Source organism: Pteropus medius, unplaced genomic scaffold, assembly GCF_902729225.1.
Source record: "Pteropus medius unplaced genomic scaffold, Ma_sr-lr_union100, whole genome shotgun sequence".
Classification (NCBI taxonomy): Eukaryota; Metazoa; Chordata; class Mammalia; order Chiroptera; family Pteropodidae; genus Pteropus; species Pteropus medius.
The window spans coordinates 6,213,440-6,230,871 of NW_024350924.1; the positions used below are offsets into that span (position 1 = coordinate 6,213,440).

The window sequence follows — 17,432 nt, forward strand, 5'->3', positions numbered from 1 at the left end:
AAGACGGACTCTTAAGACTAAGACTCAAGCATACATAAGTATAAACCTTTGTTTCTTCCTTTTTATCTCTTTAGCCCAAACATTTGACCAGCCACAATCAAAATCAGAAGGAGCATTAATAACTTTGCTAACGACAATACACAAGGTCTTAAATAAGACCACCCCAGACATAGGACAAGATTGCTGGTTGTGCCTAAACCCAAAAACCCCCTTACTATGTCGGGGTAGGAACTCCCTTAAACTTAACTGAGCTCAGTAGGCTAGAACTTCAAGTCAATTCACTAGCAGAAGTAGTCCTCCAAAATAGAAGAGGTTTAGATTTATTATTCTTAGAACAAGATAGGTTATGTATGGCTCTAGGTGAAATCTGTTGCCTCTATGCTAATAATTCTGGAGTAATTAGAGAGAGCTTACGACTAGTAGAGAGAAATTTAGATGCCAGGGAAAAACAAAAAGACTAGAATCAGATAACTGGTTTCATAGGATGTTCAATTGGTCTCCATGGCTAACAACTCTTCTATCTGCTATAGCTGGACCTTTAATCCTCCTCCTGTTCTTGTTAACTTTTGGCCCATGTCTCCTCGATTTCTTGTTTGCATATATAAGGAAGAGAATTAATTCTATTAAACTTTTAGTATTACAAAATAAAGGCTATGAGCAAATTCCACACGAAGAATCAAGGATTTGATTTTCTGCTAAGGCCAGTGGGGAATGTGCTGGCTGGAAAATTACTGCTTGTCTATCGCCCATGGGAACATAAGCTATCGCCCATAGGAACAAAGGCTATCACCCATGGGAACATAACATTCTAACAATAAGCTTTCTGCTTCTGTACCTCTGCTTGCACACCTGACCTATAGGTTGACAGGTAGTGAATAGGAGAAAAATAGACCTTTATGTTTAAGACAGAATGAGGAATGGGATTTAGGGCTTAAAAACCCTGTACCTCTACATTTCGGGGCTGCTTAATTTGGGGTCTGTGTACCCCTGGCAGACCCAGCTGGCTGAATAAAGAGCGTGTTTCCTGTAACTCACTGATTTCTGGTGGTCCGTGTGTCTTTCAGGGGCTGGCGGCCACAACAGTAGCCCGTGTAAAATTTAAAAATATATTCTGCTTTCTCTGTTTTAAAGTATTAACATATATTTGCACATGTCTTTAGGTACCTTGAAATGAGTAGTAATGTTGCAGTAAATCAAAGGTATTATTATAAACCAGGGAAGTACATGTAAAAATTTATAGCTCTAAAGTTCCAAATGAATTATTCTTTGTAAATCTAAACAAGAAAGCTGATTGACAATGAATTGTAATATCTCAGATATAATCAGGCTGAGATTGAGGGTATGAGTGGTCATACTCATATGAGTGGTCATATGAATTAGCAAAAAGTTTGAATCATTGTGCATTTGAATACAGAAATTTATAATTTTGCCTATAAGTAGAGGTTAAAATTGAGAATTATCTAATACTAATAAAAGTAATTTATAAATTATCCTTGATATTTGTATACTAATAATAAAAGTGCTGAAGTTGAGTTCACTGATTAAAACTCATACATAGAGGGCCTATGATTTAAAAAAGTAAACAAAATACCATGTGACATGACTTGCAAATTTTACCCTGAATTCTTCCCTGTAGTAGATGAGGACTTTTGAAGAATCCAGCATTAATATAGTAGTTGAGAAGTCGGGGACTGCAAGTGGCATAAGATCAGATGCCAGGACAGTAGAGGTGTGTATGTGTTGAAGCTGTGCCATGTTAATTTGAAAGCAGAACTGGGCAGAACTGAGAACAGAGGCCAGAGTCAGATTAAACAAGTGAGTCATCACATCAGAGGAGGTGGGACCAGGAAAATAGCAGTTCGGTGTTAGAACATGTTTGTAACCTTGCCTCCTTAGAAATGCCTTAAGAGGATGCGACTATGAGCCTGGTATCCAACAGACAACAGAAGTGACATTTCAAAAAAATCATAATGAAATTATTTATATATCCTGTTTCACTGCTTGGATTTTCATTGAGTTTATCTCTACTACTAACTAGCTATGAAAACTTGAATAAAGAGTAGTTTCTATTTGTGTTGCATTTTTTTCTTGGCCAAAAAATGAGAGAGTTGGATTAGATGACTTGTAAGCATCTAACATTGTACCAATCTTTGACTTACTATTCATACTTCTAATTGGTTTAACAAATTATTATTGATTTTTAGTGGTAATGCAAAGTTGTATTGTTATAGCCCCTGTATTAGTGGAGTTTGAATTAATGAGGGTAATTTTCCTTCCTGTATGTATTACTTAATAGTTTGTAGAGGTCCAATGTTTTGGAACCAAAATGGGAGGATGTCAAATTCAATTAAGAAAAAAAAATATTTATTAAGTAAACAGTAAGGAACTCTGGGAGAGGATGACCTGAGGCCCCAAAGGCATCTATGCTTAATGATTTGATTATGATTTGATTTATGTCAGCTTGTAACTGCCCTCCTTTTGACCCAAGAGAACGGATTCTGTGGGAAGTTTGTCTCTGAGATAGAGCTGAAGCATTGCTCTGCATAGTGTCTGGAGCCTAAGTCTATGCAGAGTGCCCCTCTCCACTCCTTGATAAACAAGGAAGAGGCCCAGTTTGCTCCAGCCGGAAAGATGGAATCATTGCTGAATCTATTGAAATTCATTCTGTGAGGAAAAGGACACTCTCTAGTAATATCATTTAACTGTGAGTATTTTGTCTTCTCTCAAATAAGACAATTCAATGATTTTATGCTGTCTAAATTAAATAGGAATGTTAATATTATTGGCAATGCATTTTAAATTATTTACTTTAAACTATAATTAACCTGAGATGTTAATAAAAAGGATATTTTTTGAGATTTGTAGTTTCCACTATCATTAATTTAATTTGTGCAAAGTGAATAAGCCAATTGTTATTACTGTGATAGTCAAACTATAAAAAGCATTTTCCCTTTGAAAATAAGAAACTTAATCAACTAAATTATACAGTAATTTGGTTCTCTTCTAAAGAATGACAAGGCAATTTTAGATTGCAGTTGGACTTGACATTTGATATAATAAGTCACTTCACAATGATGTTTATTGTTATATTTTAAAAACAAAACTTGTTTTTAAATCAAGAACTTATTGATAAAGTATATTTTGTTTTTTTGAAACAATAGGTTATATTATAAATTCAAAGCAACTCGAAATATATTCTGATAAAGGCATAGTCTGGGAATTGTACTTTTATTGAAAATGATATGATGATATAAATATGAAAATTATTCTGGATTATGGAAATAGATACAAAATATATTTCTACATCCTGAAGTATGTAAAATATTAATTTTATAGTCATGAATTTTTAAAATATTTATTTTCTCTATCTTTAAGCTGTGAAAATTATTGACATAAAATAAATAGAATATTTTTTCATTTAAAACTATTTATGTAGTTGTATGATTCCATTTATGTAAAATGTCTAGGATAGGCAAATCCATAGAAACAAAGTTGTTTAGTGGTTGCCAGGTATGAGGGGTGGGTGGGAGAGAAGGGAATGGGGAGTGACTGATTATGGCTTCGAGATTTCATTTTGGGGTGAAAATGTTCTGGAATTAGATGGTGGTGATAGTTGTAACTGTGACTATTTCAAAAATCATTGAATTGTACACTTTAAAAGAATGAATTTTATGCTATATAAATTACATCTCAAAGCTGTATAATAAAACCATATGTGAGACTTCACAGTGTAAAATTCTCCCTATATTCTAAAGTTAAAGATCTATAAGGAATCAAGAAGCCTTAATTTGTGCTGTTATTCAAATATATTTTTTTCATTTTTCTTGGTTCCAAAAAGCCCTACGATGAGAGAACCAAAACTGGAGAATTTTGGTTCAAAGAAGCCCTACTATGAAAAACTTTTTATATCATCTGGCACTATCATTCATTTATTTTTTTTTTAGTAGAGGTTATTATGAAAATTAAAATATTTTTCTTGTGAAACAATCTCCTGTTCAGTCATATCAGTTTTAAGCAAAGCATTATTCATGATTCTCATGACTTATATTGCAAGAGTAAAAATGTAAAAATTATAAAATTCTTTAATATATAGATGTAGTTTTCAGGAACCAATTTTTTTTTTTTCCTGTTAAAGTTCTAGATATATGAAGATTTACTAAGAACAATTTATGGTTAAGGTAGAGAAGATGAAAATTCATCGATGCAAGTAAGCATCTTTTCAGTAGAACAGTTATTTTTTTGAACAGCTATTATAATCGGTGAAAAATACAGGTTTTTAAAAATAAAGTTATATTTGCTAAAGAAAACTATAGACTTTGCTTATGATAAATGATAAATCGATCTTGTTAAAAGCTCCTCTCTTAACTAGTTAATTTTGTTTTAAATAAATATTTACTAGGAAAGATAACAAAACAAAATAATTCCAGGTCCATTGTAACTTTTCTCTTTAAAAGAATACAAAGTTTTTGATTACATACCTCTATGTTATTAATAATTTACTTAAACGTTTTCAAACTAATTTTATAAACACTTTATATCTGAAAGTGTTTTTGCTATGGATACTTTTGCTATGGATAGAAATATTTAAAAGTCTCAAGAAAAATTTAGTGAAAAATTTTATGTAGAAAATAATGCAAATATTACTGAGAGCATATCAAAGAGATAATTATTTCACATTTTAAAAGGCATAGTTTTTATCAGAGGCTTCTTTATGTATATGTCCCATATATACACTGGAAGATAACTAGTCCATAAATTGATAAAACCAGGTCTGCTTTAGAAATACTTTTAGGCATTTATTTATCAGTATTAGAAAGAAATGCTTTTAGAACATTGTTATTTATGATATGAACTCTATTATAAGATACTTTCTTTTGTGTGTGTTTGTCAGGATATTACCAATTTTGTTTTAATCTGCTACTTCTGGTTTGTTCTATATTATTTCTCAAATGAACTCTCACTCAGCGAAGTCTATATCTAAGCAGTACCAAATACCTTTTAATTTTCAGTCTTCTTTAGATTGTTAATATTATATGAAGCCTAATGGTAAATGCAACTTTAATAGAAAGGTGAGTAAAACTTCAAGTTTTCACAACCATTCGTAATTTTCTAGAATCTAATTGAGATTTAAAAGGCAAGTTTGAAAAGAACTAAACAGGACTATTGTTAAAGAGTATCACACAAATTAAACTGATAGCATTCACAATTCGTTTTAAATTTAGAAAATTTTTGCAATATAGGAAAAACAGGAGTATATACTGACTGATTCTGTTGATTTTAGTCCTCATTTTTCAAGGAAAACTTCATATTGAAATTGTACTTATTTGGGGGTACTGCTTTTACTTCATCTGTTCCATCCAATATTCATCCTATATGACTGATGCTATAAGGTTAGAAGGGTGGGAGATTCAAGGGCTTTTCAAAGAACCTAGATCCTATAAGATGATAAAAGAGACAAATTTCAGAGATATTACTATGTGAATCACCTTCATGGATATAGAAACCTTAGCCATGAACTTATCACATGAATGATAAAAGATTTTCAATATAAACTCAGAAGCTATATCAGAAGTTTGTCATGCATATTTTTTGGCATGATTTAAAACCCAATTTCTTCTTTTTAAATTCTTTTCAAAGGTGAAAACAGTCTTTATTTTCTAATAGGATAAAGATGTAAAATATGATGGATTCTAGAGTGACCTTTATTTTCTTCTAATAACTTTCAATTTCTTAAACTGTGGCTTCCTGTTTAAGTCTATTCAAAGATGCATTATTTTTGGAGTTCTTTCCCAGGAAATAACAGAAATAGTTTTTCCCATAAGGGATAGTTTTAGATTTTGAATAATTTTTTCCTCATGACAGCTTAGGATTTTTAGACTTTACTATTAAAAAAAATAAAACACTTTTTCGGTAATCAATAAACTATTTCATTAGTCAAGAAGACCTGAAATTACTGTTTTAATAATTTTTAGCACAACACAGATCTATGAAAGATGTTTACAAAGGACTTAGAAGATTTAAAAACTGTGCTATGAGAGCTATTCTTTTCCTACTATTTAATTTTCTTCTTGAAAAAGTCTAATTTTTCTTCCTATCTAAATTTAGAACATTGAGATCTTAAAACTATTAGAATAAAGGTTACGGGAATCAGTTATTCAGTCAAGAACTGCTAGATTATACATAAATTTAACGCTCCTAACAACTTTTCTGGCAGGGTTTTATTATTCTCTTCTATAGATGAAGAAACTAAGGTTCAGGGAGGTTTAATAAATGGCCCATAAACAAATCTAAAAGTAGTGTATGAAGCCTACCTCCAAATCCTGGTAAACTTTCAGGTGCCACAATGATTATTACCAAGATTTATTCCATTATTTGTAAAGAGCTGAGCAATAAGAAATTGGCAGAATTAAATAATTGGGTGTGGAGAGATATGGAAAATCAGTATCTTCTCAGTTAAAGTATGTATAAATTCTGTTAACTTCTTTATTTTTCAAAAGCAGTATTTTACTTTTATAAAATAGTACTGATTTGAAAATCATACTTTCAAATAATCTACAAAATTTTTGTTTCCTTCAGGTTCTATTTTATCATTCACTAATGAAGAAGTGAGAATTGGACCAGAGAATGGCAAATACTCATGTCACTCCATCTGATGGATACTGTCTTGCTGAATGGGTGCAGTACTATGGTAATGAAAAACTGCAATACAATAGTTAATAAATCATTATTTAATTTAATTAAAATTTTGAGTATATTGAATAACTACTCTGAACTATATTTACTAAATTGCATGTGAACTAGCTTTAATTAAATTTAATTAAAACTTTTTTGTGGGAATTATAGTTAATTACAGAGGTTTTTTAAAAAATTAACAAATGAATTAAAGACTTTAAATTATCCCCTACAAGTGAGTATAATTAATTTTTAAAATAGTAATACTAAAATGTTGTAAGCCAGAATCAAATGTAAAGAAGGAAAAGCACGATGGTCTAAAATTGTATTCAATTTTTAAAAAATAGAATTAACATATAAATTGAAGTTATTTTGGAGGGCTAGCAACTTTATAAATGTAGAATGAGCTATTCAATGTACTTGAAATTTTAATCTTAATATGAAATTTTTATCACAGGGAAATAAATAGAAAACTGATACAGGACAGAATAGGAATTTTCTCCAATAAGACTAAGGCTATAATATAAATTTAGTTTTAAATGTAGTTTTTTTTACAGTTTGAAGTCTGATTTCTGTGCCAATGGAACATCAGCAAATATTCTGCAGTCTTTTAATAATCATCTAAGAAGGGCTTTCTTCTTTTAAAAAAAAGGTTATATTGTTTTCACTTATAAACTTTCTTATATCAGGTTGTCATTGGCATTTATTCAACACTTTGCATTGGACTGGATGCTCTAAGATTGCAAATGATTTATTTGAATTAAAAAAGATTATACTGTTTACCAAGCTTGGTGGTAGGATTTTGAGGGTAAGACTAAGTCACATCACCTGATGATTCAGCATTTTAACACCACAAAAATTATGAATATTACTAGTTACATACATAGAGCAACTAAATAGTCCTGAGTTTTTTTGGAGCCAATTTTCTGCATTTAGATTCAGTAGTCCTCTGAAAGCAGAAAGTAAGTTGGTGTTTGGGAGCTTCTGATAATAATAATAATAATAATAATAAAATAATAATAATAATATTTTAAGTACCATTTCATATTTTATACATGCTTTTGCATTACCATATTTAATTTCATCCTTACAGTAATACTGTAAGTAGGTAAATTTATCCCCAGAAAATTGCTAGTTAGAATTGCTAGACAACAAAACAGAAAAGAAACTAGTAATTTAAATGAGGTCTGCAAATGGCAGAGTCGGGCATTAAGGTATATTAATTGGGGAGTTCAAACTTTTTTTTTTTTGCTTGAAATATTCAGTATTAAAGGACAACAATTAATATAATAAACGAAGCGATTCATGAATTGAACATCATCCAATCTGGCAAGTAGAAAGGTGATTTGAGAAGCTGTATAATAAGGAAGGCTTTTTTAGGCAGAAACTAGGTTGAACAAGAAAGTTATTAGCAAAAGAAAAGAAAAGAAAGGTTGTTCCTTAGGGGAAGGTGGAGGTCTCATCAGGCAGATTACTTTAGCTTCCTTTGGCAGGAGAGTGTGAGCCTTGGGTCCATGTGACAGATCACCACACTGGTACTAACCAGAAAATTGCAGACGAAGATTACAGTCTTAAGGAAGGTTGAAACTGCAATTACGTCGGGTATTAAGTCTAGGTTTGGTATTGTGGGCACAAGTGAATCTATTTTGGGTCTGTGGTTTTTCTCTTTAACACCAAATAACTGTTAACTGTTATTTCTTGGGGGAGTGGGTGGGTGGGATAATTTATTAATTCACCTCTTTACTGATCTGATTGAACTGAAAACAGTTGTATCCACAACAAGGGAAATGCAAAAGATGGGGAAAATGTCCTTTCATTCCAAACTGGGAAATATTTATTTCTGCTTAAGGAGTGAGACTAGATTGGTATGTAAGCCATCAGGAATTATTAACCTTCCCTTTATCAGGCATTGCAATTCAGTTTACTGTCTGCCCCTCACACTGGACAATAAAGTCCCTGGAATTTAGTGGCTATGTTGAACTAAAACTTTTTGTTGAGCATGAAACTCTTGGAAATTTGAAAACATGAAACTTTGACTTTTTATCATTTTTTATATTAAAAAATCTAGATATTTTGCCAGAACAAATCAATTATCAGCTGCACGACACTGATTTTCAAGAATCGCCTTATTGCCAGTATTCTACTGTCCAGTTTCCTGAGGCTCTACAGTCCTCATCTTTACAAAGTCATTTCAACGCTTATAGCTTGGATACACAGTTCAATGGTGGAGAGTGTCAACTTGGTCCCTGTGAATTAAATAAATCCACGTATGTGGTTGCCCGCAATGCTGAAGATGGATATCCTGGAACAAAAAGGTCCAGACTACCTCATTCCTCTATGCGAATTAAAGGACAGGAAGAACTCTGTGTAGTTTGTGGAGATAAAGCATCAGGATATCATTACAATGCGCTTACTTGTGAAGGTTGTAAAGGTAAGGATGAAGTTAAAACAAAAATGTTCACTGAAGAGTCAAGAAATTTGAGGCATGTACTCTTATTTTTTACACTGTGAAAAAGAAAAGCAGCTAAAGTCACTGGCATGCTTAAAGGTGACCAATCTACAGGGTCAAAGACATGAAAATGAAATGTAATGAAGTTTTGGTTTTCATTTTTGAAGAAAACTTACATTTAAATATAAAATTCAGTATGTTCATATGGCAGGTTTCCATGTTCCTAGATGAATTTGATATTGGAATAGAAAACGACTTTTAAAAAGATCTGAAAGTTAACTATTACATCTTTTCATGTGGTTGACATAATTCGAGCATAAGGAGAGAATTTGAATTAAAAGACTTCTAAGATTCTGTCTTCTTTTGGTGGGGGATTTGTTTTGAATACAAATAGGAGGTCTGCAAGTGAAGATCATCACTGACAATGGCATTTTCAAAGAGCGAAATAGGCCTTGATGACGTTTTGAGCTTTTGAAACACTTCTGCGTTGCTTTTATTCACAAACGCAATGTTGAGACAGAACTTGGAAATGATTAAGCCAAATACAGCACTAGGTAAACACGTCTGTTAGAAGTTCTGGGTGAAGTTTTACTGTCAGAATCTCAACTCATCCCTCACAAAGGAGGGCCAAGTGAAGACCAAGGGAAATAGAGTATCAGCTTTATGAACAGAAAGCTGGGCCAGTATTTTCTTAGTCTCACTGTTAAAACTAGGTTGAAGAATGAGGCATAATTCTGGAAACCTAAGCTGAGCTTTATACTCACTTTGTTTAATCTAAGTAATGAAACTCCCACTTTCAAGTGTGTCTACAGAAAAAGAATGTTTGTCAGGCCTCTAAGAGGGGCATTGACTAAGCTTATCAACTTCACTGCTTGGAATGAAATAAGAGGAAGATAGCAAGAATTATCTCATAGGAATGGAAAATGAAAGAGAAAATGGGAAAAGGGACTGCTATGCATGGATTTAGGAAGTGAAAGAGGAAATGTAGAACCCCTACCTCTCCAGTGTACACACACATATGGCCCATTGGACATCTCAGATCAAATAAACTAGTCATACTTTCTCATCTGGGGAAGTGCTAAAAAAGGGAGAAAGACAAAGGAGTTAGTTTGGAAGGATATCTATTTCTTTATGGATTGAGGCAGAAATGTGAGAAGAGGAAAAGAAAGGTTTAACTTACACTTTATTTTACATAAACACACATTCTTTCAAGAGAACCTTGAGAGATGCTTCATGGAAACTTAATATTCTGTGTAACATAGTTTTAAATATGCTTTTAAGTGATATGTTATAACCGTAATAAAATAGAGAATTGTCTTAATGCGATGGAGCTATTTAGCTTAATTTCCAGATGTGGTTATTGAAAGGCATAACCTTGAAATAGAACATATCAAACAGAAGAGGACTAAAATAATTATCCAGAAAAATGTATATTAAACTAAATCTTATCGAGGGGAAAAAACATTGAAATAATATAACTTGAAATAATTTAATTTAATTTAATAATATAACTTGAAATAAAATAATTTAATTTAATAATAATAAGTTAACTTGAAATAATTTAATTTACTTAGCTCTATTTGAAAGTATATATTAATAAAAACAAGTGACTAAAAATATCTAATAGTAAATTAAACATTTTTTTTATCAGGTTTTTTTCGACGTAGCATCACCAAAAATGCAGTATATAGTTGCAAGAATGGTGGTCACTGTGAAATGGACATGTATATGCGTAGAAAATGTCAAGAGTGCAGACTGAAAAAGTGTAAGGCAGTAGGAATGTTGGCAGAATGTAAGTGGCATTGTGTGTGTGTGTGTGTGTGTGTGTGTGTGTTTTTGGGGGAGATTTTAGTTTTTCTTACCTTACTGAGAACTTAATATACTCTTCAGGTTGTCATTTTGAAGTCATATTTGTCTGAATTTAAGCTATTTCTCTGGCAACTGTTAAATTAGGATAGTCAGTTACCAATCTAGGTAATTATTTCCATAAACTCTGTTCTATACTATATTGCTCTAATTTTGATAATAATCGTGTTTTCTTCTTAATCGGAAATTCTTATATTTTTATATAAGAGCAGAATTTTAAATGACTAGTTCCCCTTCTTCAGTCTTGTATCTTTAGAAGCTTACATGTTATCTGGGTATGCAAAGCTTACTAAGAATTAACACACATAGGTGTAAAAACCCAACTCAATGGGAATATCTAAGTTTTTTGAGTTCTTTCTGTTTATTGTGTTTTTAGCTTAATAAATTACATGATATCATTTGATTCTCAAGTAATGGTACTAAGATTTCAGCGTTGTTTCCTCAATTCCTCTTATTCCCCAGGGCTCAAAATTTTATGATAACTTTGGAATTCATTTTTCTTTATTAGAGTACTATTAATGTGTTCTTTTTGTATCTAATCTAGACTCGTGCATACTCTTCTCTTGCACTTATACTATTATGTTAGTTTCATGGCCATTTCTCCAGTATTTCTTTTTAGTTCAATCTGCCTTTAACTTCATAATAATCATCTTCAATTTGTATTAAATTATACTCATTCAATAAACACCAATGCAATATCCTGTTTATATTATACTCCTAATTATAATGAAATCCAAACTCTTTAGTCAAAGTTCTTCACCAAATGGATTCCTATTACTTAAAATTTCAGGGTTGGAGTAGATCTTAGGGTTATCCGGTTCAACCAGACCGATTCCTTTACACGATCCCTATCTTAGTCTGCTAAGGCTGCCATAATAAAATACCATCATCTTGTCTTATAAGAGAAAAATGGACTCAGCCCATTAAAAAAAACTCACAAGATATTCTCTTGGCCAATCAAGGGTGAAAGCCCAAAGATAAAGTAGTTCAACTGCTGTATCAGTTGATAATCCATGTTGCTTCCAAGATATAATTAATATGGAAATTCCTCTAGTATAAAAAGGTCTAAATTTATAATTTAGAGATGCAAAATTAATATTTAATTTACGTCTAGGCTGACTATGTACTTTTAAGCAGACAGGTATTGTGCAAGAAAAAGGAGAAAGTAATGCAGTAAATTTAATTGCTGTGCCATGCTTGCCAAAGAAGGCTCTTTGTAAAAAGTCTATGATCACACATGTGTATAAGACAATTTTCATCAAATTCTATAATGTTCTTTGCCTCACCTAAAACATTTTATATGAATGTTGTAATATCATAGGTTTGCTCACAGAAATCCAATGCAAATCAAAGAGACTTCGAAAGAACTTCAAGCAGAAGAATAGCTTTCACTCTAACATCAAAGTGGAAGAGGAAGGAGTAGATAACAAGCTCGTATCATCCACCACTAGATCTGGAAAAGTGGTAAGACTTCTTACAAGATTTCTTGTTTCTTTAATTGAGATCTCGTTTAATAAGTGTGCATTATAGTGTTCATTCTATATTTCCTTACAGACTCAGGAGAGCGTGGAGCTAACTCGAGATGAACATTGGCTCATTAACAACATTGTGGCTGCTCATCAGAAATATAAAATTCCTTTAGAAGAAACAAAGAAATTTGTATGTGTACATTATTGGCAAGAAATAATTTGTAATTAATTATGTTAGAAAATAAGAGCATAAACACAAAAGTTTAAAATTTAAAGTTATTTGAAAAAAATAAAAATTTTATTAGTCTTATTTCTTTTTGTTGACTAGCTGCAAGAATATGCAAATCCTGAACTGAGCTTTTTGCGACTCTCAGAGACAGTAGTCCTACACATAAAGGGGTTAATGGATTTTACGAAGGGACTCCCAGGTAATCACTTTACCTTTAGAAAAAAATTTAACAATTTTTAAAAAGTTCCTTGTTTTAAAAGAAGAGGACATTTTAGGAATACAGAAACCTCTATTTTCCCACCCAAACTGCTTCTAAATGCAAAAATATGTTTATTTTATCTGCTTTAATCAATCAGGTGGGTAAAAGTACAAATATTTAAAAATATTATTCAAGTGAGTTAAAAGACTTACATTTAAGATAATCCATATGATTGATTGTATATTTTATTTTTACTTTTTGGAAATAAGTTATTTTTGTTTTTTAGATGAAACATGAAAAAAACAAAATTCCCTATACAATATGAAAAAAATCAAGCCACTGTTGCCTAAAATTTAGCTATCTATTCACTGTAAAAATACATTCTTCAAGGCTAACCTATGTTCAATTTGCTCTTGCCATAGGAAAGTATTATTATCCAGTTCTGATGCAAGTGTCTCAAAATATTGCCACAAGGAATCCATTATGTGATCTTTTCTTAAAGGTTTTGAAAATCTGACCAGCGAGGATAAGACTGCGTTACGGAAGGGATCAAAAACTGAAGTGATGTTCCTTCATGCAGCCCAACTTTACAGTCAGAAGGAATGGTTTTCATCAGCTTCTGAAAGTAAAAAAGGCCAATTAACTCAATCTTAATGTTAATAATTATTATTAAGTTTAGCAAAAAATTATATAACATTGAGCTACTTTTTCTTATACCTTAATTTTACTAGTTAAAATTAAGGAATTTTAGTAGGAATAAGTACTTTATAATAGCTGTTTACAGTTTTCCAACTCATTGGTCTAGCTTTTGCTTTTCTTGTAAAGAAAGCCATTCTTTATTATATAGCATCACAGAAAACAGATCTTTGGAGGGTCTTCTATAATCTTTACATAAAATGTAAACATAAAATGTGAACTACTGATTTAGCTTCATGTTTCAGTAATAAAAATTATAAAGCTACCTTTTATTGGGAATGTTTCCTGACTAACAGAGATTAGAGAGATTGAATTTATTATCTGTGTAAAGACTAAAAAAATAAGAATTTATATTTTTCCCTTTAATTAGGTACTATGAGAATATTAAATCATTCAGATCATGCACTGAATTGTCACAATCAAAGTGGTGATGGAAGTGTTATTTATTCTATGGAAACATTTTGCAATGAAGACTGTCCTACTATGCTGACTGGTAACATAACATATCTACAAAATATTAGAAAAAATTGGTCAGATATAATGTTTAATTTTCTTATACTTCTTTGAGAAAAATGATAATGACGATATATTTGATTCTGCACTATGTTCTGATAAAAATACATTTGATATTAATTTTTTAGGTATTTATGAAGAATTTATTAGCACACTGTTTTACTTCTACAGAAGAATGAGTGAGCTCAATATTAATACTACTGAATATGCTCTGCTAGCAGCAACAACCGTGTTTTTTTCAGGTATAAACCATTTAGCAGTACAAATTTGGATTAAGTTTGGCATAGAAATCATGAACTTTGTGGTTATTAGATTATTCACTGATGCCAAATGTACTAATTTTGTACTAATTTTGTTTCATCAAAATTGCCTTCTCTATAAGAGCATTCCCTTCAGCTTACATACATGCTATAATTTCTTGCCTTCTCAACTTCATATCCCCTTTTCAGCTATTCTCTCATTTCTCTGTTCAACATTACAGAAAAAATAATTTTTTAGATTTGTCTTCACTCCTGCCTCCATTTCCATTTCTCTTCTTATTCGCTCCTGAACCTAATAATTCAGATTTTGTCCCCTCCTTTCCATTCCGCCATCATTTGTCAAGATCTTCAATAATTTGGCATTGCTGATTCCAGTGGTCAATTTTTAGACCTCATCTTACTTGACCAATCAGCTACATTTGACAAGAGTAGGTTGCTCCCTCTCTCTTAGAACATTTCATCACTTGGCTTCAGTTAATCATTTCCTCCTTGATATGTTGTTTTCCCCCACTTGATTGCTAGGGCATCACACTCTATTTTCCTCCTCAGCACCTGTTCTTTCTGTCTCCTTTGTTAATTCCTCAACTTTCACACTGATAAATGTTAAGAGTGTCCTAGGGCTCAGTTCTCTTTCTTCTATATTCACTTCCTTTGAAATTTCATTCTATCTTATGGATTTAAATGCCATCTATATGCTGATAACTCCCAAATTTATAACCAACTTGGACCGCTCCCCTAAACTCCATTAAATAGCCTATTTAAGATTTCAGGTTTGGATGTCTGGTAGGCATATCAAATCTAACGTGTTCAAAGAAAGGTAAACTCTTGACCTCCCCTCTGATCTTCCTATATTCTGCCTCAACTCAACTTAGTGGCATCTGCATCCTTCAAGTTGCACAAGCCAAAATTTTTGATGTCATCTCTCAGTTTCTTTCTTTTTCTTGTACCCATATCAAAGAAGCAACAAGTCCTGTTGGCTCTAGCCTCAAAGATATCCAGAACTCAACAACTTCTTACTGTCTGCGTCCCTGCCACCCTAATCAAAACTATTTCCTAACTCGCCTTCCTGTTTCTGTCCTTGCATCCCTAGTCTATTCCTTCGTTACACAGTAGCCAGAGTGATTCTTTGAAAACGTTAAGCCAGATAATGTCATTCTTCTGCTCATAATCTTTTAATGACTTCCTATTTTACACAGATTCAAGCCAAAGATTTTTCCATCATTGCCCATTACTATCCCTTTTGCTTATGCCACCACAGCCACCCTGCTCTTGATGCATATGATTCCTTGAAAATTTCAAGCAGGCTCCTGTCACAGGTTCTATTATACGTGTACTTGACAAATTTTCTGCTTGGAAAGCTCTTTTTCTAGAAACTACATGGCTCTCTTCTTTACCATCTTGAATCTCTGCTAAATATCATTTATTTCTGATTAACCTTTAAAAAATAGCTACTGCCCCTCCACTCTAAATTCTTATCCCCTTCCCTATTTATTTTTCTCTATAATGCTTCTCATTGTCATATTATATTTTTATTTTTTAAAATGTGTATATGTCTCTTTCCTCCCCTCCTCTTCCCAGACCCAGAGAATAAACTCCATGAGGGCAGGAAATTTTGTGTTATGTTTACTGCTGTCTCTCTCCAGTATAATGAGAGGATGGAAATATATCAAGAAATACTCTTCATAGAGCATTATAAAGATTAAATAGGATATTGTATAGATGCAAGTTACTTAGCATAACATCTGGCATATATTAAGGATTCAGTAAACATTTGCTATTTTTATTATTTAAAAACTGTATTGTTTTAAATTTATTCATTATCTTCTAACATTTTCCAGTAGTCATTAAGATATATCTGATAATGTTTTTCAGATCGTCCATGCCTTAAAAATAAGCAACATGTGGAAAACTTACAAGAACCAATTTTACAAATTTTGTACAAATATTCAAAAATTTATCATCCAGAAGACCTACAGCATTTCGCTCGTCTCATAGGGCGGCTCACTGAACTGAGGACACTGAGTCACAACCACTCAGAAATACTTAGCGTTTCGAAAACAAAGGACCCCAAATTGTCTAGTTCACTCTCTGAAAAATGGAATTTGTATTCAAATTGCTGAAATTTTACAATGTTGTGGTTTGTCTTAAAATTCCTAAATCTAGATTGTTTATCATCATAGGATGAGTGATTTGAAAAACATGAATGGCATTGCTGTGTTACCAATATATCACCATAAAACATACATCAACAGGGCTCATCAAATTTTATGGACTATAGATAACCACTAGAGGGACATCTAGGATTCTTTTTAAGATTCAACCCAAATGAAGTAACCGTTATTGTTACTGCATGTGGTTCCTTCAAAGGGAACAATGCTAAGGAGAGTTCTTACCCGAAGAAACTCATTTCATTTAGTAGAAAATTGAATAAATATGTATAGATTTACTATACACATGAAAAAAGCTATCTAGTGAAAACAATGTAATTAGAATAAAGGCAGTTTGTGAATCTTATTAATAAAGGCCAGATGGATAAGAAACTAACATTTTAAACCTATTCCTGTTACAGTATTTTATGAATTAAAGAGGAACAAACGTATTCCTGTTATGGCATTTTATGAATTAAAGAGGAACAAAGCTTTGCTCAATTTTATCTTTTCTTAGCGTCTTTAATGAAGTTCTTAAATCTTGCCACAAATATTTTCATTCTTGTAAGAACAGAATGACTATACATCAAAAATAAATTTCATGTGAAATACATGAAAGTGAGAAATTCTATGGTGGCACTATTGTTTTGAAAGTAAATAAAATATTGTGAATTAAGTTCATTTAATATTAGGAGTAGCATTTTGGTTTTTGATAAAGAAAAAAAGACCATAATCCAATTTTTCACCGTTGTAAAACAAAACAAAAAGCAGCATATTGAATTTATACCCTCAGCTTGAAAAGATCTTAATTAAATGTATCAATTTTTGCCTCCAGGGGGTATCTTGTGCATATTCTTGGTATCATTTCTTGGAGGGAGTATTTTATTTTTTTTAGGGTATCTAGACTCGGTTTTCTTAAAATGTGAAATGTT

General features: G+C 31.8%; 1 protein-coding gene across 1 annotated transcript; it reads left to right on the plus strand.

Moving 5' to 3' along the window:
* Positions 1-2,488: 2,488 nt before the first annotated feature.
* On the plus strand, positions 2,489-17,370 carry LOC120585072 (bile acid receptor-like). Its single transcript, XM_039841282.1, has 11 exons — positions 2,489-2,704; positions 6,577-6,688; positions 8,741-9,103; positions 10,773-10,913; positions 12,309-12,451; positions 12,542-12,646; positions 12,785-12,884; positions 13,387-13,509; positions 13,951-14,073; positions 14,222-14,335; positions 16,226-17,370. The coding sequence occupies exons 2-11, from the start codon at positions 6,625-6,627 to the stop codon at positions 16,471-16,473; spliced, it is 1,524 nt and encodes a 507-aa protein (XP_039697216.1). The 5' UTR covers positions 2,489-2,704; positions 6,577-6,624; the 3' UTR covers positions 16,474-17,370.
* The last annotated feature ends 62 nt before the right edge of the window (positions 17,371-17,432 follow it).